Here is a 25499-nt window from a genome sequence, read left to right as displayed (position 1 = left end):
CTCACTATCCAAATAATCCTTCTAAATAAAAGCCTAAGGAAAGAGTGATTTTATGAGACGTGGCAATGGTGAAGAAATATGTTGCTACATAATGTAATTTACATTTCTTTACTATTTCCTCTTTTCCTAATAATTTTTCTGTCCTGTACATTCACAGTCCATGGCTGTATATTAAAGCTGATCAAAGAAAGATGTAACTGAACCAGATTTCTATCAGAAATGCAATTCCACGAGTGCGCCTTGATTTTAATGGGCAACGTATCAAAACATCATGGGTGCCATTTGATTTGTTTCATTCTGCCATTCCCAGAGTAATATTGACTTACTACGTTTCTTATTAATTTTCATTCTACTGGATATTTTATGTTGAATTAAAACCACAAATTATATATTTTGGCGGTTTTAAATCATGCTAAACTTCATGGGAAGTTTTCTTCCCTCCGAATGAGGGTTTTCGCCTGGTTTCAGTGACGGAAGGACATAACTGCACTGTATGCGTCTGTCGACTCTTCACTAGTTAACTTTTGAGCCCAGTGGTTATTTTGGCCAAATTTGAGGGGAAATGAGAAAGAAGACTCTCAAAGTGGGTATATTGCTACCAGGCAGATGAAGTACAGAATCCCACAAAGTGAAAAAAAAAAAAACAACAAACCCACGTGGGGAAGAGCCCTTACACGCTGCCCAAACACTCAAATGTTCACTTGAGGTTCTCCCTTAACCTCCAAGACAAGGTGGTTTCCCTAGTCCAGATCTCAAAGACAACTCGGTTTTAGCTACTGTAATTTCCCTGTCAGCTCTGCAGCCTAGTCCTTAGCGGATAAGCCAGCAGATAAAGAGCTCAGCAGATAAATCAGTTGGCTCACTCGGAGCCTCACAGACCTCAGAGGGGCTGTACACACACGTACAGGGGATCAGAGGAGGGAGACATCTCTGCAACAGCCTTAAGAGATTCATCTGCCACAGATGTATAAAGTCGTAACAACATCCACCCAAACCCGCCTGTTCTGCCTCATAGGGGAATCCTCTGAAGGACCAGTGGGAGGTTTACTATCGACCGCTGACCTTGGGATACCTCTGTTGCACAGATCAGCAATGTGGCGCACTCCAGTGTGAGGACAATACCTACGCGGGGGACCTGAACCGCTGAAACTACACTGGGGATCTGGGACATTTTAACGGAACATACTGAATTTGAGCCCAGTTTCCTGGTTTTGAGAGGCATCTTCAAAGAGCATGAGTTACACTTTAAAACGCATTTTTTTAAATGCTTAGAAGATCACAGTGGCTTCTTATTCTCAAACTTCAGAGGCTTATAGGAATATTCTCAAAAATAAATAGGTCTGAGAGCTTTACCACCCACTCTGAACTCACTATGCTGTTTATGCTGATAGCTGCAGCAACAGACATTGGCATAAAGCTTCCCAGCTCCACTTTTTGTCCCCAGAATCTCTGAGCAAGGCTTTACGTTATTCTGCTTCACTTGTCTCTGCCGGATGCAGAAGAGATCTTCTTGCTTCCTTCTGCCCCCCTCACCCAGTCCTCGTCTGCTGCCAAGGCCAGGAGCTCCCTGGATCGCTGCTCTACCTCACGGACGCTCTGCCAAAGCAGGCAAAAGGGCCTCCCTCCTCTCATCCCAGAGATTATGCCAGCGATATGTGTAGGACATCAGGCCCAATTAAGGCACTTACCAGGTAGTTCCTTTCTTCCCACCCATACTCTGACCGGAGGGTTTTACTTCTCCTCTCTTGGGTCTATCTTCTCACAAAGTGAAGCAAAAATGACAGTTCACTCACCTGAGCTATCAAGTCTCCATTTTCAGCGTGGACCAGGATCACAGCCCCAAGACTTTTTAGAAAGGTAAAGGCTTCATAAAGCTGCAGGTAGTACAAAGAAGGAAACACTGCTGAATAAGGAAAACACATTCCTTAACACTCAGACCTCTCTGTTCATCTCAGTTTTGCTCCTTCTATGCTGGTAATTACCCAAGGCTAGTAACAAATTATCTCCCTTTTCCACTCTCCACTTTCTCCACTGAGCCAGAGCTTCACTGTTCGGAGCTGACTTACCCACCCCCTTACACACCAGCCAGCACTGGGATGAACCCCTGCCCTTCCACACCGAGACAGGCTCGAGAGTCCCAAGCAGGGCTGTATCTCCCTCGGACCTAGTGCCTCCCCCAGCCCCGTGACCTGCAGGGCTACCTCTTCATGCCCTCCCACACAGGTCTAAGTTTAGTGAGTACTTTTTTTTCCTGTAGTTTTAACAAATGTAAAATGCAATTATTCCCACGGAATGGGAATAATCAACGGACTACAGACACGTTTAGTTCAGCTAAAACACCTCTTCTCTGAAGCGCAGGCATTTTGCACCATCTTCTTAGAGCAGATAGTGTCAAGCTTTCACCAACACCTTTAATTCTGCAATTAAAAGTTGTAATGTTTTCTCTAGAGCATCCTTTTTTCATCTTTCATCGCTTTCTAAGATTCAAAACCCATCCATACAGAAGGGAAATAGTTGATCCTATTGCTTTTACTGAGAATTTCTGAGCACAGATCTCCTGAAATTTTAGTTCCCTTTCCAAAAGGTATTCAGCTAATATATTCCCTGTTTAAACCAGACCTCAGTAATGTGGGAGCCCAGTTTTCAAACACAGATCAAATACTGAAGACATGGTTTCTTCAGAGTCCACTTTTGCAGTAGGGCACTTCAGCTCGTGTTGAATGGGTTGGAATACACAGCGTGCAACATGCGCATTTAAACAAGGTAACGGGCATTAGTCTAGGCACACATTAAACATTTTGATGTATTTTCCCTTGGCAATTCCAACAGGGAGTTGAATTTAACACGCGTTGCCTCTCAGAGAATATTTATGTATTATTATGTCCAAAATTCCAATTAAAACCACATGTATTGGAGGTGTAACGAGGGTTTTTTGAGAGATGGAGGGCTATAGCTCTGGGAATAAGTAAGAAAGAAACATTTTCTCAACTGAATAAGCAAACATTATTACTACTAACAGATGCCATTGTCCCTTTACAATGACCTGCTACTTATGAATGGGAAAGCTGAAGAGTCTGGAATCTGTAATGAGCTCTGGACAAACAAGCTCATTGTTATCTCCATCTCTAATGAGAAAAGGGCACCTCCCCCAAAGAGCAACTCCATTTAGCTGTTCGCAGCAACTGAGAAACTCCTGAAACCTCAAAACTGCCAATGCCTCAAGTGCTTCATCTTTTCTTCCCTCTCTGACCTAGAGTTCTTGAAAGGTAACAGCCAAATAAAGTGAGGGCAAACCCCTGAGCAGTGCTGAGTGGTTGAAATGTTGGGAGACACCAGAAAATCTTTGCAGAAAGTGAATGTCATACACCTGAATGAACGCATGCAGATGTTCCACGCTGCTCGGCACTGACCCTCCAGATAGAACTCTCCCACCGCACATTTCCTCCAGTGCCACTCAGGTCAGTGGGAACATTTGTCTGGGATTCAACCTTAGCAACTCCTCAAGTGTTGGGAGATGATAGAAGGGAGGACAGATCACAGCAATGGAAAGCATTCAGAGCAATACCTGGCTGTCGGACATTTGGTAGAGATCTTTGTAGGCCATGTAGACTTGAAAAGAGTTCACACCTGTTCCAAGACAAAATTCAAAGGTGTTGCCATGTAAGTGGATTCTTAAATTGCATTTGAACAAAAACTTCAGGAAAAACAAATCCCAGAATTTGTCTGGATGAGGATATTCAACAGTGATCGCCAGAAATAAAGCACGGCTCCACAGCTGCATTACAGCTCCTAGGACGAGAAGCCTGAATCCCCTCTTCTCTGGGGAATTTGTTGGACTCCTCTGAATTGCCTGTGTTCAGCCCTGGAGCAACCCAGGAATTGGGAATTCCCAGGAAAAGGAATTGTGTATCTGAATTAGCGTACAGACTTGCTCTTTCCTGACCCTACTGCCCAAAGCACCCAGCTTAGCTGATGGCAGACACTGGGAAGGAGTAGAAGCAAAGCCTGAAACCAGTTACAAGGGCAGCTCACCATACCTCTCCTTCCACCTTGCAAAGACGGAAGGATTTATGTTGGCAGTCATACAAAACCATGAAAGATGACAGCTCCAAGTTTTAGACATCAGTAAGAAATGCTGGCGTCGAGTGTCGGTTGCCAAGAACAAACTGTATTCAAACCCCTACAAGTTTTGCTATTTATTTCAAAGATTCGATTATGTACACAGCTTCGTATTCTAACGGAATGGGAATCCCAAACATCTTCTGTTCGTATTTTCTGTACATACCAATTCATATTAGCTCATAAATTTGCTTTACTCTTTAGTCTACTGACACCACCCCCAGTTTGGTACAGGGACTGATCTCAGAGTTTTCTAGCTTAAAAGAAAAGTAAATTCTAAGCTGTCTAAGCAGAGTATGCTGCATTTCAAAATAGCTGTCATGAAAACTGTACTTCCTGGGGCAAGAGGAAAAAGAAAGAGATCTGTTCGTGTTATTCATGTTGTCTACACAAAATGAATAAGGCTCTCTGATGAAGATATAACTCCTTCATGAGTCTAGAATGAGCAAATATAACCTCAGGCAGAGGGTACGGCTGTTCACACGCACACAGAGGATTTGTTTATTCACAATTACAAGACTAAAATACCCCTTACAAGACTAAAATACCCCAGGATACATGCAGGATAAAACCTTGAAATGATCCCTGGTATTATGTCTTCCTGCTAAGTCCAGGCAGCTCAGGGAGAAATACAAAGCGGGAGCTGGCCCCTCCTTCCCAACTTCCACGCTGAGCACATCCAGCCTGGACCGCGGAGCCCTGTCAGCCTGTAAGCCCGTCCCTTCTTCCTATTTCTCTATTCCCCCAGTTCCCAGAAAATACACATGGCCTTTACTAACTGTAATCCCTCAGTCTATTCCTCATTACACAGTCCCGAAGTACTCAGTATGTCCCCACTTTAAAACCTTTAAGCTTGGCTACGTCTTTCCTGGGGCCAATGCTTACAGCCTCATGCCTGCAGCCCGTCTCCCCTCTGACTGATGACAGCAGCCTCCAGCACATCTGCCTGACCTGCCTTGGAGGAAAGCTCTGTTTTCTCTTCACAAACCCACTCAGTGTCTCAGATGTCAGCTGCCTGGGAGCCACCTTTCTGCACGGGTGACCATGCACACATGAAGCAATGAGGGACGTCTCAAGGCTGGTCCAAGCCATGCTGACTAGCCTCAGTGATGACACGGGACTGAATCCTCTCATACACGTTCCTCTGTAAGCAAAGAGCTGGGTTACCTATTGCTTTCCCTTATCCACTGGGATCTAGCCAAAGGTAATTAATTTAATCACAATCCCACAGGAGATAAGGCAGCTTTCTCTGGGTACTGTGGTTGGGAGACATACATTGGCCCAAATGATAAATATTCTCTTCCTTTTTCTTTTACTGCCTTTGTGTCTTCTTAGACCCTTTTCTGACCTTAGTAAAAGTACTATGAGTTTTGCTCCTGCTCACATTAATGTTTTTCCTGAAGCCAGTAAGAGTAGACAGGATCCCAGCAAGGATCCCGCAGTGGGATCTTGAGCCTGTCCCTTACTGACTTCTCCCCCGGTGCAGAAGCAGAGTTCTCCCATCTAAATGCACATCCGTGTCCTCGGCTACCACATCAGATAGACACAAGGTGGAAGGGCATCTCACAGCTGACAGGAGAGATGGTTTGAACCATCCTGCTTGCAAAGAGAGTACTTTTACAAGATACGAAGATAAAATAACACCAGTTCACATATACAGGTATCCAAGATTAGACTCTTTGCTTACTTTGCCTAATGTCTCGGTCTGGTGTCTCATTCTACTCATTGGAAACATGTGGCTTTTCAAAAGCCTTGATCCATGGCCTATTGACCTTAATACTTAATATTTGTTACATACTACGTTCTTGTTAAAGTCCTGTTTGCTCTTCCACCAGGAATACTCAACAGGATCCTCTCCAAACTTCAGACAGTGCTACAGGTTTTTTTGAACAGTGACAAAGTGCAGTAATGAAAGGAACAAGTGAGGCCGCTGTCAACACTTTTCAGGCTGTTGTTCCTCTTTGCATATACTGGAGAAGCCCAGTCCCAAATTAGCTGCTGAAATGTTACAAGCCTGAGTCTTTATAATCAACATTTGGTTCTACAAAATCTCCAGGCCCTTCCAAAGCCTGTGTTTCCTTAAATTAGCTTTGTATTGATTTACAACTGATTAACGATTCAATTATACCTCATGACAAGGCACCTCAACAGCAGCTCTGTGAGCTCCCCTGTTACTCATGACGAGACTGTATTAGGCACACGCAGCACTGCAACCCGATCAGCTGAGCCCTGCTACTCAGCTAACTCATCCACCAGACAATCAGCCCAGAACAAATTCAATCCAGATTCCCAGCTGATGAAAACCAGTGTCACTCCATTGACATCAAGTCTATTTGCACCAGCTGGCTTAAATGTTTCCAATTATCATCAGATAGTATTCATTCATTTGAAAGCCCTTGCCGCTCTGAAATATTTCCTGTTGTGCTTGTGCTTTCAGACTGGCCCTTACCTTGTGTCCCCTAACACGTGAGAGTAATTCACGGTGACTGCCTGAGACATACTCCAGCATCCGTGAGAACAAAGGTGACCTCCTAATGCTATCGCCACCAAAGAGGCCATCAAGGGCCTCATCGCGCATCCCGGTTCAGGAACCGATGAACAGATTCCTGCTTCCCCTGAAGACTGAAAGGCAGGTCAGATTTATATTGAAAACTCACATTTTGATAGTTGGAGAAAACTATTAACCTAACTGTCTGCACCAGGCTGTTAATGTAAGCCCTCAGGCAAATTTGGGAGTGCTGAGCTGTCTGTGATCCGGGAGCTCTGGAAAATAGTATCTAACCTTTGAAAGAAGGCACAGGACACTTGTCTGAGAGTACAGTCAGCTAATGCACAGCAGCGTTATCCATGTTAACGCTGACAGCAGGGAAACAGCACAGATTTAGCACCATCAGTGTTGACAGATGTCACCACCTTGTAAAAATCACCTATATTATAAAGACCTATGTAAGACCAGCTGCGGTTTCTCTAAATTATGTGTAATCTTGCTGATTGAAGGGTTTTGTTGCCTAAAATCTGGTTGTAGTTCTGCCAGCGTGCTGCAATACAGGATAAATTCCCCTAGGTGAATGCACCTCCATAGTATCTCAGCAAACAACTGAAATACTGAAAAACAGGATTTTGCTTTGTTTTTCTACTTTGATAGTACATTTCTCTATAAGGAGGATCTTTCAAATCTAAGTCACCACTAGCACTACATCGTATAAAGGATGATGCATACAAGTATTACTTAGACTTCTCAACACAAGGGTTGTTCTCATTTACCCAGGGTAACTAAATACCATTTCAGAAAATATTTCCTAATTAATATCCATATCATTTCAAGGAAAGTATCAAGTGAAAAATATCTGAAAAATATGTTTCTGGAAAGAAAATCCATGCTGTTAGGCAGAATTTAAGGAACTAGATCTAAATTTGGATTTTCTGAAGGCTAGATTCAATTTCCCACACACAGGTATCAGATGCCACCAAGATGCCCTCCACATATGGGACTGCCATGCTGAGCTGGCATGTGCAGAAAAGGATTTATGAGAAGTTTTTTTCTGTGCTATTCTGGCGTGGTAGCTGGAGTCCAGGCAGGGTAACCTGCAGCATCTGACATGATAGCAGACCTGTAATTCAACTGAATCAAGCACACAAGTGTCTTAAATAGATTCCTATATAAGTGACCTGGTTTTTGTAAGTCCTGAAACAAGGTATCTTCTAGTAACTTCAGGGAAAGCCACCAGAGACCAAGCACTTGAGAAAATCAGGACATTTTTTCAATATTAGGTACCTAACTTTAGCATCTCTTATTTCTAATACTTGGACCTATTTTAAAAATATAGGCATGTTTTATAAAAAAAGCTAGTCTTGGCAAGTAAGTTGTCCTAAGCCATTGCCGAGAAAGGAGATCTAGCCTGTGACAACAGTTTCTCAGACATACGTGCCCTTCGTATTTGGGCTTAATTTGAGGCAGCTAAATGGGCAGATTGCAGTCTAGTTAAAATCTGAACCACTACCTTTAAATGTCTTATTCTCTCCATTCATGAAATAGAGGATGTAAGGTAACTGGGCTGATTACCCTAAATGCTGATCTCTGAGTTTTATCTTAAAATAAAAACCTAAGTATGCAATATCTGAGCCTATTTCCACATGTACAAGCAAGCGTAAAGTGATACATTTATATCTGACAACATACACATCTTAATTTTCCATGTCTATATTGGGGTAAACCTACTCCCTCCATTGGCCTTGCTGCTGAAGAGCATTAACGCACAAAGTTTTAGGTCCATTTTACACAGCAGCAAGTGAATACAAAAGTTCAAGGTAGTGCAGAACCTTGGGCAGCATAACCAGCGCCTGGGCATTTCTGTTCGGGATGAGGCATTCATTAAAAGCTTTAAAATTTCCCTTCCATGTGATATTTTAATTGAAATAACACCCCAAAAATACTAATAATTTACGCTCACTAACCTTTGTCTTGCACCAGTATTTCCAGCTCTTCTCGAATGCCATCATACCAACTGGTGATGTCCACATGGAGAGAGTAATCACAACAGGATTTGGTGTCAGCTGCCTCGTGCCACTTCTCAAAGGAGGTCAGTAAACTCGATCCAGGTTCTGGAAGCACGTGGTCAACTGAAAAAGAGATTCAGTGTTGGTTACCTGGACAGCACGCACGCTATTCAGATTTCCTCAGTGCCCATGAACAAGTAGTCTTCCACCATCTCGGCCAAAACAGCAGCTTTGGAGGCAGCTTGTGTGCAGACCATAACTTTGGGATGTTAGCCAGGTCCTGCTGTCTCAGGTGCAGCAGACTTTGTGGACAGCCTATACTAAAGCTAAGTCTGGCAACCAGCTTGGTGTAGCATCAACAGACACACAGTGGGAGAGCCAAACATCTCACAGTTCGGGAAACATTTGTTTTTCCCTTTACTGTTTTGTAAGAGACCGCAAGTTCTGGACTCACCTCTGTTTGTTGTCTGATGCGTCCATTTCTATGTATTTCACAGTAAGTGTTTTTTATTAACCAGTGCCTCGTAATCACTGAATTGGCCCCCTGTGCCCTACCAATACATCAACGGAGATGTTGAATGCTTTCTCGGCAGCCAGAATTGGGAATAGAGCCAAAGGTCTGAGCAGAGATGATGTAGAGCACAAACACTCAGCCACGCTATATGGCAGATCGACTGTGCTGCAACGATCCATCTTCACTATTTCAAGACATTCTGCATCTGATGATACCACAATGTTTACTGACATAAAATAAAGACACGACTACTCATGCACATATTCTTATCTTTGCAGGGCTAGGTCAAAACTTAGTATGGAAACGAAGCAAGATGGGCTTACCAGCGGCATTTGCAAACCTAACACTGCACAGGAGCTGAAGAACATACACTGAAAAAATTATTAACAAAAGTAATGAAGAGCAGTGCATTTTGGGCTTATTGCCAGAGATCCTTTCAGCTGATACTTGCTGCTGAACACAGGTAATAGATGCCATCACTCGGCAAAAAAAGCCACATTCCAGTTCATTGGGAGTAAAACCCCACTGGGAAGCTGCTCTGCATGAGGAAGCTAAGACAATTTATGTGACCTGAACAACTGCCTCACAAAGTCTAACCAAGGGACCAAGCAACTGCTAGTAGGAAAGAGATAAATCTTGTCCTGCCATCTGGTAGACAGAAGAAGGGTCTTTAACAACTAGAAACACTTTTCCCTCCCACCAAGAAAGATATTCCTCCAGGACATCTCTGGTAAGGACTTCCTCAATTCCTGGTGCCAAAACCAAGTTCATAAATAAGCATCTTGCTATTTCCAAAGCCCCTGAAATGTCACTAGGTGGGAACAGTGGATCTTTGTCAGATTGTCTGTGCCATATACTTACAGCACTAATTACACTGTTTTTCAAAAATCCCAAGAGTAGGTACATTATCCCCCAGTGCTTGTTCTGTATTTCAGAGGAAAATCCAAGAGACAATTCCCCATGCCGCTGTTGCTTTCTGAGGGCAAGTTCATTTTCAGGCCAACCCTGGGTGACAATGATAAATAGCTCTCCAACACTGTGCCCAGAAATTTGAAGATTCATTGCAGATGGTCTCAGAAAATGGGTATGGAGCCTCCTGTAGTGATCCCCACGTGTGCTACATGAGCTTCAGCCTGGAGCGGGAAGAGTTAGTATTGCTAGTACTCACTGATCATGGTGGTGCCCCCTGCTAGCGCTGCTTTGGTGCCTTGATAGAAGTCATCAACAGCGGTCATTCCTTGGTAGGGCTTTTGTAGATAAGTGTTGACATCTATTCCCCCAGGAATAACCATGCGCCCATTAGCCTCTATGGTCTTGACTCCTCCAGGAACAATCAGATTCTCTCCTATTTGCCTAGGCAGCAAGGAAAGCCAATATTAATTTACTTAAACAAAAAAGCTATTTGAAGCATGTATGGGAGAGGAACCTAGGGGCCGTACAGAAAGAACTGGGACCCCAAAGGAAAGGTGAAGCTCAAACACCCCTCTGGCTGCTCTGCACGGCACTGGCAGAACAAAGCACCCCAGTCTGCCGAGCTGGGCCCTGTGCTCAGGATGCTTCGCATTGCTCTAGTGGCCAATACAGAAGCCGTAATGCACCAGCATTAAAAACTGATTATTTTTTTTTATATGACTCCTATCTTTAAACAATTACAAATATGTACAGTTAACGCTCTCTTGGGGGCTCCGGTTTTGTATATTAAGTTCTTAAATGAAAACCGAGAAACACAGATCAAATATGACAGCAAGCTGGAATTGTAAATATATGGCAGAAGCACAAGGCACATCAGAAAGGAGTTATAATTACTTTGTAAACAAGCAATGCAAATTTATCATTAAAAAGAAATCTCAATATTCTAAGACACAGAAATACATATTTAAGAGACCCAAACGCCTTTAATCTACCATGTAACGTATTCTTCATCCTCATCTTAAAGTTAAAACTTAGTGAAATACTCTGCATAACTGTGTGGAAAGATGTTAATTAACTGTTGCCATCTTTTTCTTTTCAGTTTGTCAAAACAGGATTTTTTTTTTTCACTATTACAAATATTAATCTGTCCTCCACGCTGATATCAAGCAAATTCCAGACACTTACAGTCAAAATACTTTTAGTGTTCATGGACACAACTGCAAGTAAATTAACCTTTAACTTTTAAAGCCACATTACCTTTTTATTGTCTACTTCACATGGTGCCGATCAGAAAAAGGTATGGGTCTGTGTGGAAGAAATGTCTCTGCACTGTTACACAGTAATATATTTGGGCTTAGAAATAACTATAAGGTAGTTTAAATTCACTAAGTTTATCTCGTATTACAGATACAGACAGTCCTTGTCTTAATTTCCTTTTGTCTGGGATAAAAACCCACTTATCCACAGCTAAACAAATACCCCAGACATCTGAGCTGCTGAATCTGTTGCTCCCATATTAAAATGCAACTCCCACCTCCAGCGCCAACACAGTGACTGATTAACAGCCAATCGCAACAAGCTAGAACCAAAAATGAATATAACCGTTAATTAAAACCAGCGAAAAAACCAGGGATAATTATTCACATTGGCATCTGGCCAACCCGCCAGAGTTAATAAATAGCCCCAAGAGGTCAAGAATTTGTTTCATATGCTATGCAAAAATGTCACCTCCAGCAGCTTGGCTCCCCCGGTGCTCTGGGTTTTGGCTGGAGGGAAGCACAGCCGTTCGGTTACCAAACTCCCCACCAGCGTCCCAAGCGGGGGTCTCAGCCGCTCAGCACTGAACAAACCCAAAAGGGCTTACTCGGGAGAGCCGATAATATCATGGCTCGAAGCCGTCCAACTCCACGTCTGGCACCTAATAGTCATCAACACGTACAGCACCGGGAGGATGTCATAGCCTGTTTACAGCCGTGCGGCGCGCGCTAATGATGCCATGACAAATAGGGAACTGATATGTATGCAAATGCCAGCAGCAACCCAGCACATCCGATGGCGCAAACAAGTTGCAAGAAGCTTCTCTGCCATTAAAGTCTGACTCGCCTAAGGCGCTCCAATCCATGAGCAGGTTGAACGCTTGTATAAAGTCAGGTAGCCCCACGTATAATAATGGTGTTGCACTAATTTTCGTTAGTTGAATCCCCTCCCAATATTTTAATCAGAACAATCCTAAACCTTTGTACAGCATTTGTGTGGCTAAAAAAATGAACTGGGAGAAAAAAATTTATTATGACCAATCTCCTTCAAATATGCCTAAGTTGGAATTGCACTCCAAGGACTACCACACCTCCTGAAAATAACATTAAAGAAAACCTACACAAAAGTGTAAAAGCAACTAATTTTTATTTTCTTCCACAATCAGTATCTACCAGTTTCCCCTTCAAGAAGCACATACTCTAATGAAGTGAAACAGTGCTAAGTATGTATTTTAGTTTTTTGATCCCTCACTGCTCATTATTTTCAGTGTATCGTTGAGTAACAGCTGATCTGGCAAGGGTTGAAGTCATCCATGCTGAAGGGACATGGGACCAAATGGTCTTTGTGGGACATTCTGCACTATTACCTGTCTGCACTATTAGCCTGTCCCATCTCTTGCCCTGGTATCAAGATCAAGGCTGGGAGAAGGCTGATCTTCGCTGGCATTCAAGGTTATTTTTATTCTGACTGACTAGAACACAGAGTAAGAGATAATGTGACAGCATTCCTGAACTGCTCACTCGTTAATGCTAAGTGTATGTTAATAAGAATGGGGTTCAGTTACTTGTGGGGGGAAAAATACAATAGTGCAGATAACTGTATTCTAGGCACTGTATAAATGATTGAGCTGGTTTTCTGATGCACCAGCAACTAGAAAACTCAGACTAACAGAAAGCTGATGCTGTCTGCAGTCTTCAGTTGAACAAACTGGTAAATTCTGTCGTACGCAAGCCAATTAAAACACAAAGGAAACATCAGGCTTTAACTCTCCATTAGCTTAACCTGAGAAAGCTGAAAACCTCCCTCCATGGGGTTATTTCTGTCATTATCAATCCCAGATCTCTTTTAGGCATCTGAGGTTCCCTCTACCTTGGCTCATCGCCTGCCCAGCTCTGGAGATGCCATCCCCGGTCACCCATCCTGCACAATTGTTAGTCCCCTCCAGCCCGGAGGGACCCAACCCTTCCCCTCGGCAGGGACGGAGCAGAGGACAGCAGGCACCAGACTGTGTGACCTGCTGCTTAGCACGGCGACCGGGGCTCACTTCCTCATGTGGATAACAGAGACAGGATAGATGCAGGCAAAATATATTATTTACATGCCAACGGCAATTTAAATTACTAAATATCTAAGTTATTCTTTGGATACCAGAGACTGCCTCTCAGCTGCCGTCTGAGTGTGCAGGGCTTAAGTTTCAGCTAGGAAAAATCCACATGCACCGCTGCTCCCTTGTACCTAGGGAGCCAGTGTGAGCATTGATAGGTAGGAAAAAGCATCTACCATCCTCCAAACTATGGCTAATGTTCAAACACATTCAAGGTTACATCTACATTCCTCTCTGCAGGACATTCTGCAGAGACATAAGCGTTAAAAGACACTATTCATTTCATTAGTCTGCAAGAGAAACCCAACCCTCTATGTTCCAATCAGTTTCCACTGCAGAGTAAGAAAAATTAACCCAGATCTTTTATACCCTAGCAAAACCAGGACGCTATTACCTGTTCTGGGCTGTGTGGTTTGGTGTCTGCTCCATTCTGCGGAAAGAATTCTGTATTATCAGCAGGATCTGCAGCTGGAAACCTAGGGCATCGACTGCAATGTGGATGCCTGGGGTGCAAGGTCCTGCTCCAAAGGATTTTGAGCAACATTTAACAGCTACGTTAAATATTCAGACACAATGGGCAGTTCCCGCTGGAGAACCTAAAAGAGACCAATCCCAGAAAATATAGCGCTTTCCTAGACTGCAGAATTTATCACCTGAACACAGTTAGGACCCAAGCCCATCTCACACCAGGCTGCCCTCACAAATTAGCTGCTTTTTCAGAGCAGGACTTCTTGCACAGCTTATAAAGAAAAATCTCGGGTCATCTAAGTCCAGGAAATCAGGCATGACTCGGGATGTTGAACAGTAAACTTGCCTCCTTGGGCATTTATAAATGCCTCCTCGGGCAAGATAAAGGCATTTTTAAAAATAAGATCTTGCCTGTCTATTCATTATTAATTCTAGCTACCTTGGGCAGCTGAGATACTTTCTGGAGGTACGGATGCACGCATGGATTTCAGAGGAAGTCTACACACTTCACAAGGGCAGCTGAAAGCTTGGCATTACCAACCTGCCTGCCCAGTACCATTGCATTTCTGGTATCACGGCCAAAAATTCGCACCAGTTTCAGACTCTCAGCATCTTATGCACTTAGTTGTTAAATCAGTTCTGATGTTTATAAGTGTTACTAGAAAATCTGCATCTGAACAAACAAAAGCACAGAAAAACTCAACTAAAATACCGAGCAGAGAGAGCACAACTTGGCTGATTGTTGCTACTAAAAAAAGACACTAAAAAAAAGATTTTGTGCCTTCTCCACTTAAAACAATATGCTTCTTTTGCCACCTCTGCAACGCAAGTAACACCACAACTGGAAAGGCAGAGTGAAGTATTAAAAAGAAAACTGCACGGTCCATGGATAAAAGTGCTCATAATTTTTTCTGCTATATTGTGTTAGAACGACCTGAATCATGAATAATGTAAGTAGCCACAGATGTATAAAGAATTGGACTCTTAATCTGATGGTATATTCTCACGAAAAGGAGCTCTGAAAACAAGTAGGTAATGAATTATTTACCAGATAACCATAATTATATTTCTGTGCATTAAATTGTAGCCTCTGGAGAGCAAACTTGTTAGGTCACTAGTGGAAATGTTTAGCAGTCAAGAAAAACACTTTGATCCTTGTGTACATCAGAGTGCTTGTACACACTATGTAGCTTTGCAAAACTACAGACCCCCGTTTCCACTAAGCCAAAGCAGGACCAGTAGAGCTACATGAATCTCTGTTACTGTTTCCCAGGCTATCAGTAACATGTATTTCATGTTTTTTCACCTAAGGAATACTTTCCCAGTTCCTGTAATTTATATTGTGATAAATCAGTAGGATTTTCTGTCTAATAATTGTGGGAAGATTTTAAGATTTTGCCAAACCTTTGCTAAACAAGAAAAGGGACATATGAGCAACGCATAACAATGTTGTAAGAACAGAACATGCTATGCCTCAGCAGCAACCAACAGGGGAACTGAGACGGAGCAGGTCCCCGTTAGCACTGTGTAACACGAGGCATTTTTCTGTGCCGTACAATCCTTTAGAGCACGGCTGCATTCGCCCTGGTTAGGTGTGGGGAAAAAAGCTGTAATGGGCCTTCTGTCATACATGGACTCAAAAATACCCATTATCCTTAGTATTACTTCTCGAGAGAGCCTACTTACCTTGACTGTTTTGGAAGAAACTAAGACTGAACTATTTGAAAAGCAAATACCTTCAGCTTATAGCAAAGAAATTTTCTACTTATCTAATCTTAGTAAAGATAAAATGGCAGAGTTTCATAATTAAACTCTCTTCTACTCTCACCCCACATCTAGAGGTAACCGAGATGCTGGCTGCAAGACTGCAGGTCAGCACTGTCATGAAATCACAGTAGTCTATACTAACAGGCATGCAAAAAAAAATTCAGTATTTTAAAAAACCAACTTTATAAGTCCATCTTCAAGGTATATGTCTGCATAGAAGGAGTGGTCATCATTGATAATTCTTCCACCTTTAATGAGTAGTCGGTCACTCTGGGGGAAAAAAAAAAAAAGAGGAAGACACGTGGGTTTGTTGAAGTAAACAAACATAACAATGTATTGATGATACCAAATAGGCTTATGTTATATAGAAAGACATTAACATCAAAGTACTTACCCTATATAAAGGTCTATGCCATAGATTCAGGTGGGTACATAGACAGCGGAGAGGAAAACCATAGTTTCATTGAGTGTTTATTTCTGACTTTTGGAACATGAGGCCTCATGGCCATCACAGTCTTTTTTCCTCAAAGCAGAACTCATTGCATGTGGAAGCACTTGAAATCCCGCTACATCCTCTTTTTACCACCACCTTATTGTACGAAGGCCAAAAAGGGAAGAGAAGACCTCAAAATAAACAGCCCAACACTGGAATGGCCAAGATGAGCTCACCTGAGACTCTCCGCATCCCTGGAGGAGTAACAGAGCTTGAAATGGGAAGGGACAAGGACAGGAGAGGCTGCTGAGCTCTGTAATGAAGAAATTCCTGCCCAGGAAAGCTACTTTAAGAAACATCACCTCAGAAGGGTCAACTCGGCTGCTCTACCAAGGTGGCCAAGGGTCATGGCCCACAGCTTGCACCTCATGTACTGTGTTACAGACCAACAGCAGAAAATCTAGTTTCTGGTGGGCATGAGAATTAATTCTTGTCTAATTTGTGAGGTCAAAGGCTGCTGGTTAGTTGGGGTCACTCTGCACTGAGGGTCCCCACACCTTATCTCACTCACTCCATGAGTGAGGTCGGGAGTGCAGCCTCAAAGATTTGGTTTACCTGAAATACCATACAAACAGCACAGAGAGATACTGCCTTCTGCTGTTTTCTTAAGTGCCAGAAAGCAAACAATTTTTCCTGTGAAGAACTGTTCAAATATCAAGTCTGATGGGGCACTGTTCACAACAATCATCTGTTTCCATTCTTCTCTATTCAAATGGAAGTCGTACGGGAAACGCCAGCACTCTGCCAGAGACAGGGCAACTCTGTAACTTCAGTACCTAACACTTTTGAAAAGACTTTTGCCAAGTGACTGCGAATGCTGGAAAAGCCTAAAGCAGTCAGAACCTTATTTTCCCATTCATATATAAAAAAGCCATTTATTGTAAATTATTTCCTTGTCTCACTAAACAATAACTCTGAATCTTCATTTTGTCCATGTTTTATTCTCCTCACTCCAGCCTCAATTCCTGGTTTAATTACAGGATGACTCACCCATATAAACCATGCATGTCCCAGGTTCCCATTTTAGAAAACAATTAAACAAGTTGCTATTTTTCCTCATCTATAAAACCAGGACAACGATACGGCCCTTCTAAAAACGTATTGATTAAAAAGCGCTAAGTCAGAGTTAGAGATGTTACAACAACCTTTCTTCAACGTAACTTCTCAGTTTTACATAGTGTATTTACTTTCCAGCTTGTATTTGAACATTTTGCAGGTTTGAAGCCTTTATAGCCCTCTGTATCATTCTAGAAAAACAAAAAGGGAGAAACAGACATTTTAAGGGGAAAAAGAAGGGGGGGGAAGACAATTTAAATACAGTCCGTTACAAAAGAGGATGAACATAGAAGGTCTGAGGCTTTTCTCCATGTGCTGCAGCAGTGAGATGACCTTGGAGGGGGAACCAAGGCAGAGAACTACAATGAAATATGTCCCCAGGACCTGCCTCAGATGTTGGTACCCTCTCGTAAAAGGATGGAGATGAAAGCAAGTCCTCAGTCTGGAGTTTGCCAGAGCAGGCTCCCTGTTTTCTCCCCAGCCTCTCTGCTGTCACTTGTAATCGCAGGACTTGTGCATCAGCAGCCTGCATGGTAATAAGTTATTTTGCCACGTGCTGGCAGTTGCATCTCCTCACCATGATGATTTACTGCGCTGCCTGCTGACCTGCAGAGGCCACCATCTTGTGAGCTCTTTTTAAGCTCATTCAATTGCCTTCCTAAACATTAATACTGTCCAATTACAAAAGGCGAGAGCTTATTGATACGGGCAGGGAACGTTACCAGAGGACTGCATCTGTCACTGCTAATGAATCAAAAAATTGGCATGCTCATCAAGATGTTCTGCATTTTATTTCTTTTAGAACAGGAGAAGGTGCATAATAAATAAAAGCAAATGTGACAGGCTGGGAAAGTAAGACGGACTAAAATAAAGCAGAAATACAACCCCAGAAAAATAACTGTAGACATAAGGATTTTACACGTTTTTATATATAAATATACATATATAAGTGGTAAAACTAGGTATTAGAATTATCTGAAATGAAAAAGGATACAAATGCACTTTCAGGAAAGCCCTCAATTATGTGAGTCACCCATTAAATTAAGCCTCACTTACAGTCCATAAAGGATTACTGAACGTTTAGCTATAAAGTCTCACCTTCTTCAGAATTTCAGAGGGTCTAAGAAATTCTGGTGAAGAAAGAAAACTCCTCTTTATGGGGACTTCCAGCATTTTGATTCTTGACACCTTCCCTTTCAGTAGAAAACGCAAACCATTCACAATTGTTGCAAAAGAGAGCAGTTCCTGCTCTCTCTGGTTGCCCCCAGCCAGGAATACAAAGCCACGGGAGACAAGGCCGACAAAAAAACACGCCAATCTTGGTGCTCCCCACTGCTCCCCAGGTAATCTGCCGAGCCACCAGGGAGGGTGTCGTGGAGCCCTGCCCAGCTTTTATCAGGACCTGATAGATGTGGAAACATCTCTGAGACATTTCCATTCCAGCAAATCAGCAAATTCAGAAGAAAAAGGGTTCTGTTGGAACTTTTCACAACCAGCTTAAGCTGTCAGGGTGTTGGTAGGACACGCTGCAGATTGCTGCAAGCCAGGAGCACGGGTAAAGCAGGGTACCTTTACACAGATGGGGCTGATGGGCACAAGCATCCCAGGTGGGGTTTCAGTGACACAGGGACATCCTGGCAGTACACTGCGCCCAAGCAAACAGGCACTGCCTCCTACACCTTGCTCCGGACCAGAGGTAGCTTGTGCTTAGCTAAAGCAGCAGCACCCAACACCCAAGTGAACCTCACCATATAGATGCATTTCCACGAACACACTGGAAAAAAAACACACAAATGTAACTGACTAGCAGGGAGGCGTGGGTTAATGTTGGCAAGCAGTTTGCTGCACACTTCATGAAATAAACTTTCATGCAGATCCTTGTATGCAGACATGGTCAGCACTTGAGTATTCATCCCCACCATGGAGGATTCCCAGGGCCACAAAGATGATGAGAGGGCTGGAGCACCTCTCCTATAAGGACAGGCTGAGAGAGTTGGGGTTGTTCAGCCTGGAGAAGAGAAGGCTCCAGGGAGACCTTATAGCAGCCTTCCAGTACCTGGAGGGGAGCTACAAGAAAGCTGGGGAGGGACTGTTTGCAAGGGCACGTAGCGATAGGACGAGGGGCAATAGTTTTAAACCAGAGCAGGGTAGGTTTAGATTAGACATTAGGAAGAAGTTCTTTACAAAGAGGGTGGTGAGACACTGGAACAGGTTGCCCAGAGAGGTGGTGGAGGCCCCACCCCTGGAGACATTCAAGGCCAGGCTTGATGAGGCTCTGAGCAACCTGATCTAGTTAAAGATGCCCCTGCTAGCTGCAGGGGGGTTGGACTAGATGACCTTTAAAGGTCCCTTCCAACCCAACACATGATTCTATGATTGCCTAAGCACAGGCTTCGGGCACAGGCACAGCCGTGGCCTGAAGGCAAAGGGACGCTGCCACCCTGCACTGCTGCCACGGCCACCGATGCCTGGGCGCTTCTGCACTGGTTTAGGTCACCGCTACTTGTGGCAGTGAAATCCTGGACAGAAATCTGGGCACGCATGGGGTCTGTGAAGTAGGTTAGCCCCCTCGGACCCACTGCCGGCTGTGCATGGTCAGGGACCATTTCTTATTTACCAGGGGCCTGATGTCAGGCAAGGCTTCTTGCAGTTTTCTTCACCAAGTGCCAAACATCTAGAAAAACTAGGGACCAAAGTCCTCTTCTGCCTGACCAATGTTCCATGCTCTGTGACACCCTGGGGAAAGCATTCATGAAGCTCATGAATTAATCAGGCAGCGCTGGCCCATATTTCCCCTTCCCAGCTGTAAATCCCTCCAGGCAGGACGCTTTCTTTGCCTAGCTCCCAGATGTACCCTCAGCCACTGGGGTGACCTTTGGGTGCTCTCACAGTACAAACAACGCATGCATTACTCAGCTCAGGAGGTGACAATATAGTGTAAGCCTTTATAGGGTGGCTGCCACCTTTATATTCAGCTAACAGATGTCTTAGTCACTGGTGCCCTGCCTACTGAGCCTTAAGGGCTCCATACCAAGCTTTCAGTGCATTGCCTGCCACAAGAAGCTGCCAGCCCAGCTCTCTTGGAAAAGCTGCCAGGCCGTTCTCCTCCCTCCAGGCTGCCAAGGTCAGACAGCAGGAACACAGCAAAACAGAGAAGGACCATTATATTGAACGCATAAACTGAGCAATTCATTAGGTGCCAAGATTCAAGGGGGGAAAAAACCCTGCTCTCATTGAGATGGGAGGTGTGGAAATCACCGCTGTAAATCCGTGCCACCGCTCAGCGTTCACTGCCGGGTGTGGGAGCCCAGGTGTTTCTCCTCCACCCATCGCTGCTGCAATGATGCAACCGCATCAGTGCATCGCCGTTTGCTTCCAGGCCTCATGCCTGGCTGTGACACAGCATCAGCACAGCAGAACGATGCTTATCTGCTGTCTCCCTGCAGCTCCATTTTACAAGCACTCCGGCACCTCCCGGCTCAGCTCGGTGCTGAGTGTCATACAGCCTTTCCTATTATTCACAGCTCTTCACCTTCAAACCCTGCGCACTGCTTTCCTGGTGATTTTTTGCTAATCACGCTCTAGTTTCTCCTGCTTAACCTGGCAGCAGAGCCACAGAGCTCAGCCTGCGACATGACAGCAATTTTCATGGCAGCAGGAGGAGATGCCACAAACTCAGCATCGTTTGCTGCAGGAGGAGGGGCCAGCTGCTCAGACATGAGGCGGTGGCTTTCGCTCCTTTACAACTATTGTTTGCATTACAGTAAGAGCAACAAGAAACGTGGAAGCTGGTGACTGGCACAATTTGTATAAATTGCCTGTTTTGCTGAGGTTTTTAAACCAGCTTGGCTCAGCTCTTGTGAAGCGGGTCCGTATTTTCATATGCTCCCAATGGTACGAGGCCAGCAGAGACGAGCAGCGTCTGCACCGACCTGCCAGCTGATGAGCCTGAGCCCTGCTGCTAGCCCAAAACCTGCAGCAGTCTCCCCAGTTACAACTGAAGTGATTTACTTTGGTCAGTAAATCACTCTGGGTTATTTGTAAATATAATCCAAATGCTAGATTCAAATGTTAGAGCAGGAACAACTGCAAAGAAATTTAAAATTAGCCTTTTTTCATTTACCTACTCCACTCAGAGCTAGAGGTATTTAAAAATATTACACAAAGCAAAATTCAAATACATTTTTTACACATGCAGTTCTCAATCTGCTTCTGAACTACTGAGAAACTGCCATCTTCTGACATAAGATTTACAAAACAAATATTATCTCAAATTGGTGCAGCATGTCAAAATACAATGAGCACAAGTTACAGCAAACCACCTGCAGGCACCTTTCAGAGAAAACCACGCCTCTATCCTACAAGATGGAGTTTGGAAAAAAAAAAAAAAAAAAAAAAGAAAGAGAGAATGAATCTGCCATGATGTATTCTAACCATACAAAAAGATTCAAAGATATTTCAAGAGCAGTGTTTTGTGTTTTCAACAAATAGCAGAATCTGTCCAGACTGCACTTCTGATATATGCTATTACATTTTTGCTTCTCTTCCACAAATGGAATGTCTACGTGTTACGTCTTCATCTCTGAATCAAGTAAATCATGTCTTTTTAACTATTTACATAGTTATAGTCTATATATACATAGTTTACAATTTAACTACGATGAACTTCATATAACACACCCAGCATATGGGTCTAACTAAGCGCTGCTTCATTCTTGCATTTGGACTTTTATGATTGCTGCATTGCAGCCATTGCCAACTGACAAAGTCTTTGCAACACTCTGAGCCCCACATTTTCCAAGCCTAAAGAAGGAGGAAGCACTCAGCAGTGATTTCATCCTTTTCATAATTCTAAGGACTTATTAGAATATACCATTGTCCTTACATCTCCAGAGCAACAATGGCTGTATTCTCTAAAATCCAGATTAGTCAATGGCCCTGAAGATGACTAAGGGTTTTATGCTAAATAGACGATTGAAAACAGTTTAAATTCCAAATCCACCTGTATTTCCAGTTCTCTGCTTATAAATGCGTGTGATTTAAAAGACATCAGATTAAAGGCAATAGACGTAAGACTACGTTATCACACTTGCAGCCAAGGCATCCATCTTTACTTTTTTAGCATTTGAGAGGCAGAATCCTCTGTTGCTAAGGCTTTAAAAGGGCCATTGAGAGTTAGAAAAGACAGGTCATCCCCAATTTAGAGGGAAGGCTCAAAAGCCACAGGCTGCAGTTTGTGTTCTTCTTCATTATCCAAATCTCCACAAGGTGACTATTTGCAAGGGGGCAGTTTCTCAAGGCAAAAGTGCCACTGGCAGACAATGGAGGGAGACACTCAGAGCTCCTCTGTGCCTCTGTGCTCTCCTTCTTGCAGTTATTGTCCATAATATACAGGAGATTTAATTTTTTTTTTTTTGGTGGATATATTTGGTTGTCTATTGTCAGAGCTGGTCAGATTCAGACTCAGTTGTGATGCAATACCATTAAATTACCTTGCTTTTAGCAAAGTACTTACAAATAAGGAACATTTTTAAACTCAATGGCAAAAGAAGAAAGACATCCTTCCCATGAGGAATGCTTGCTTAAAATCCTTTCATAAGGATCAAAGAGCTGTAAATGGGATTTCATGAAGTACTGTCTCCTTATAGAAGATCTGTTTTTAATCGGCACTACCCTTCCTTTTGAATTTCACGTCTAGGTTACCCTCCATAGGAAGTAATTTTTAAGCAGGGTGATCCCTGAATCAGCTCAGGGAATTGCTTGTAAAACACTGTATCCTTGAGGCATCATTTATGATACGCCACTAATGGAGAATCCTGCTTTTAAGGTCCTTTTCTTCACAAATGCACTCTAGTATATGGCAATTCATTTAGGAAGGATTATGTTGATTGTAGTAATGCTGTATCTTGGTCTGTAGCCAATATATTCATTCATCTTTATTCATTTAAAAGATCTGATGTTCTTTTGTTTCCCCTTTGGAGACCTGACTCTCTATTCAGCTAGCAATTTCACTCCTTAATCACACAGCCTAAAAGGGCTACTCCTACAGCTCCTAACTCCATGGGGATTTCCACACTGTAAATGTCATCTTTGTTTTGCTTTTAGAAGGGAAGCACAACAAACATCTTATCGATGACAATATTCACTAGCATCAGCAGGGGGTTCACCTAAGCATGGGCTGGAGCGTGTAACCCATTGCATTGTGTGTTGTGGCCATCTCTTGGGTTACACGTAGGTTACATCAATCACAGCTGATTTCGAAATCTCTGCAAGCCATTCATAGGAAAGGTTAAACTTGGGAAAAAATAACAGTAATTTACAGCACGACTGGCTGCGGTGTGCCACGGAACTGAAGACGAGTTTCAGCTCAGTTCTAGTTGGAAACCTGTCTCAGGTTACCGGGACACCTTGGCACCACTCGTGGTCAAAATCGGGCTAAGACCATAAGAAATCCCTTCTCTGGACACAAGAGGTGGATGCAAGGGAAGCAGAACAGTAAAAATTGCCCTTTAGCAATGTTAATTGTTAGCAATGTAATATGTTAGCAATAGTAATTCCTGAGTGACTAAACGCGGTGGATACAGATGTGTATTGTCTGCACTTAGACACTTTTTGCTGTCATGTTGCCTCACGTATCTACTTCCCCTTGCAAGTCATTGCAAGTAGCAACTCTTGCTTCTATGGCATCAGCACCAGTCCATGAACAACCCTTCCACAGTCTCTTAGCTGTGGGCACTACATACTCCTCCAGCCAGCCACGTGCAAGGGTGATCAGCTTTACCAAGAGAGATTTCACATAGAGTGTAGATTTTACTGAAATCAGTAGGGAAATTTATTATTCAGTGACGTTTATTATTCACCTAAGCAAGAGCTGAGGCCTTAAACCTCATCAGGCCATGCACTACAGTTCAGAACTTGTGACACGCGCATTAAGCGCCAAGCAAAAGTAATCCCAAAGTATCTCTGCCCCAAGGGAAAATGCCATCGTCTTTACACATAGCAAGATTAGAAACCTACAAATTATTTTGCTGCTCATCTCTGTTCCATCTTTCTCATATTTACAAAAGCAGCAAGAAATTTATTGCAACTAACTCTCGCAGTGCCCAAGTGCTTCAGAAGCCAGTGGGCTCTCCTGGATTCCACACAGGAAAATGAAGCTTTACCAGATGAATAAAGTTGCTTATGGAAGAAATGGCAGCAAAGCAGAAAACAGACTCTGACCTCTTGTGAGGAAAGTGGCTCGTTGGCAGTGGTCGCTCTCGGCACTTGTAAGAAGAAGATTCAGACTTGCTGAACAACCACCTTACCGTATCAATTGTCTGCCCAGACAGCCACTGTCCCCTTTCCAAACCTGCACGGCTTCCAGCAAAACACAGCTCAGCTCCCCACCAGCTATGACACTGATGTGGGCACTAGCTGACAAACTTGCTGTGGCAGTTAAAGGAATCGCTGCCCCCAACCCCTCTTTCTGACCTTCTGCCAAAGGTTTCAATCTCCATAGAAATGTCCCCAGAAGGAGCTACGCTGAATGTAATTTAAGACATCAGATGGAAGTGGCTTAAATACTATGGCCACTTTTTTCTCCTGCAGAAAAAGGAAAGGAAAAGACTTACCACAGAATGACAGAACTGGTGGTTGGAAGTCCAACAACTTCTACTGAAGCAGCTAAAGTACCTCCAGAGCTGCCAAGTCCAGCGCAATATGCAATGTGAATTCACAAATATTCATTGGCAGACAAGTAAACTGAGAGGGGCCAAGTCTATGAAACAGCTAGAAATGGACAAATTTAACTTTGGAGTATTAAGCAAATATTCAAGAGTAAGAGGGGACCCAGAAGTCCCAGGCCTTGGTGTTTTAAAGCAGGACAAAAAGTGCTGTCTAAATCAGTTCAAATCTTGCGCCACTAGCAGAATAACACTGTGAGACACTGTTCCCGTGCCCAGCACTCAGTAGGGCATGGGCTTTTCAAACACTTTTGGCACCTCACTCACCAATCTTTGTGTAGCTTCATATAGTTAAGCAAAGGTGGGTGGGAAAAAAGCATGGTGAGGTGAGATATGGAATAGATCCAAACCTAGACGAGGACTTTGGTTCCCCGTTCCAGGTGCTCACCATACCTTGCATCTGTAGGACATGTCCCGTCTGGTGTCCAAAGTAAATCAGCTGGCAGCTCTTGCACTGATCTTGTCTGACACCAGAACACCTCACATTAACCCAGCGCTTTGCTCAGGCCAAACAGAAAATTTCTGTCTTGACTCTCAATAGTTAGCTTGAGACCAAAGTCTCACACAGCAGAAGTCCAGATGAATGTA

At 43.4% G+C, this 25499-nt stretch overlaps 1 protein-coding gene across 2 annotated transcripts in view; it reads right to left on the bottom strand.

Annotated features, from left to right (window-relative positions):
- The window catches only part of CRMP1 (collapsin response mediator protein 1), a 51604-nt gene that overhangs the window by 18499 nt on the left and 7606 nt on the right, over positions 1 to 25499 (bottom strand). For both annotated transcript variants that reach the window (XM_063335173.1, XM_063335174.1), the window contains exons 2-6: positions 15820 to 15908; positions 10299 to 10483; positions 8575 to 8739; positions 3566 to 3627; positions 1794 to 1874 (exon numbers count right to left, since the gene is read on the bottom strand). In XM_063335173.1, coding sequence (XP_063191243.1) covers positions 1794 to 1874; positions 3566 to 3627; positions 8575 to 8739; positions 10299 to 10483; positions 15820 to 15908 — 582 coding nt within the window. The remainder of the gene's footprint in view (positions 1 to 1793; positions 1875 to 3565; positions 3628 to 8574; positions 8740 to 10298; positions 10484 to 15819; positions 15909 to 25499) is intronic.

This window comes from Chroicocephalus ridibundus, chromosome 5 (assembly GCF_963924245.1).
Source record: "Chroicocephalus ridibundus chromosome 5, bChrRid1.1, whole genome shotgun sequence".
In the NCBI taxonomy this organism is placed as follows: domain Eukaryota; kingdom Metazoa; phylum Chordata; class Aves; order Charadriiformes; family Laridae; genus Chroicocephalus; species Chroicocephalus ridibundus.
Note: the sequence above shows the minus strand (reverse complement) of the source record. Positions and strands in the feature narration are given on the sequence as shown.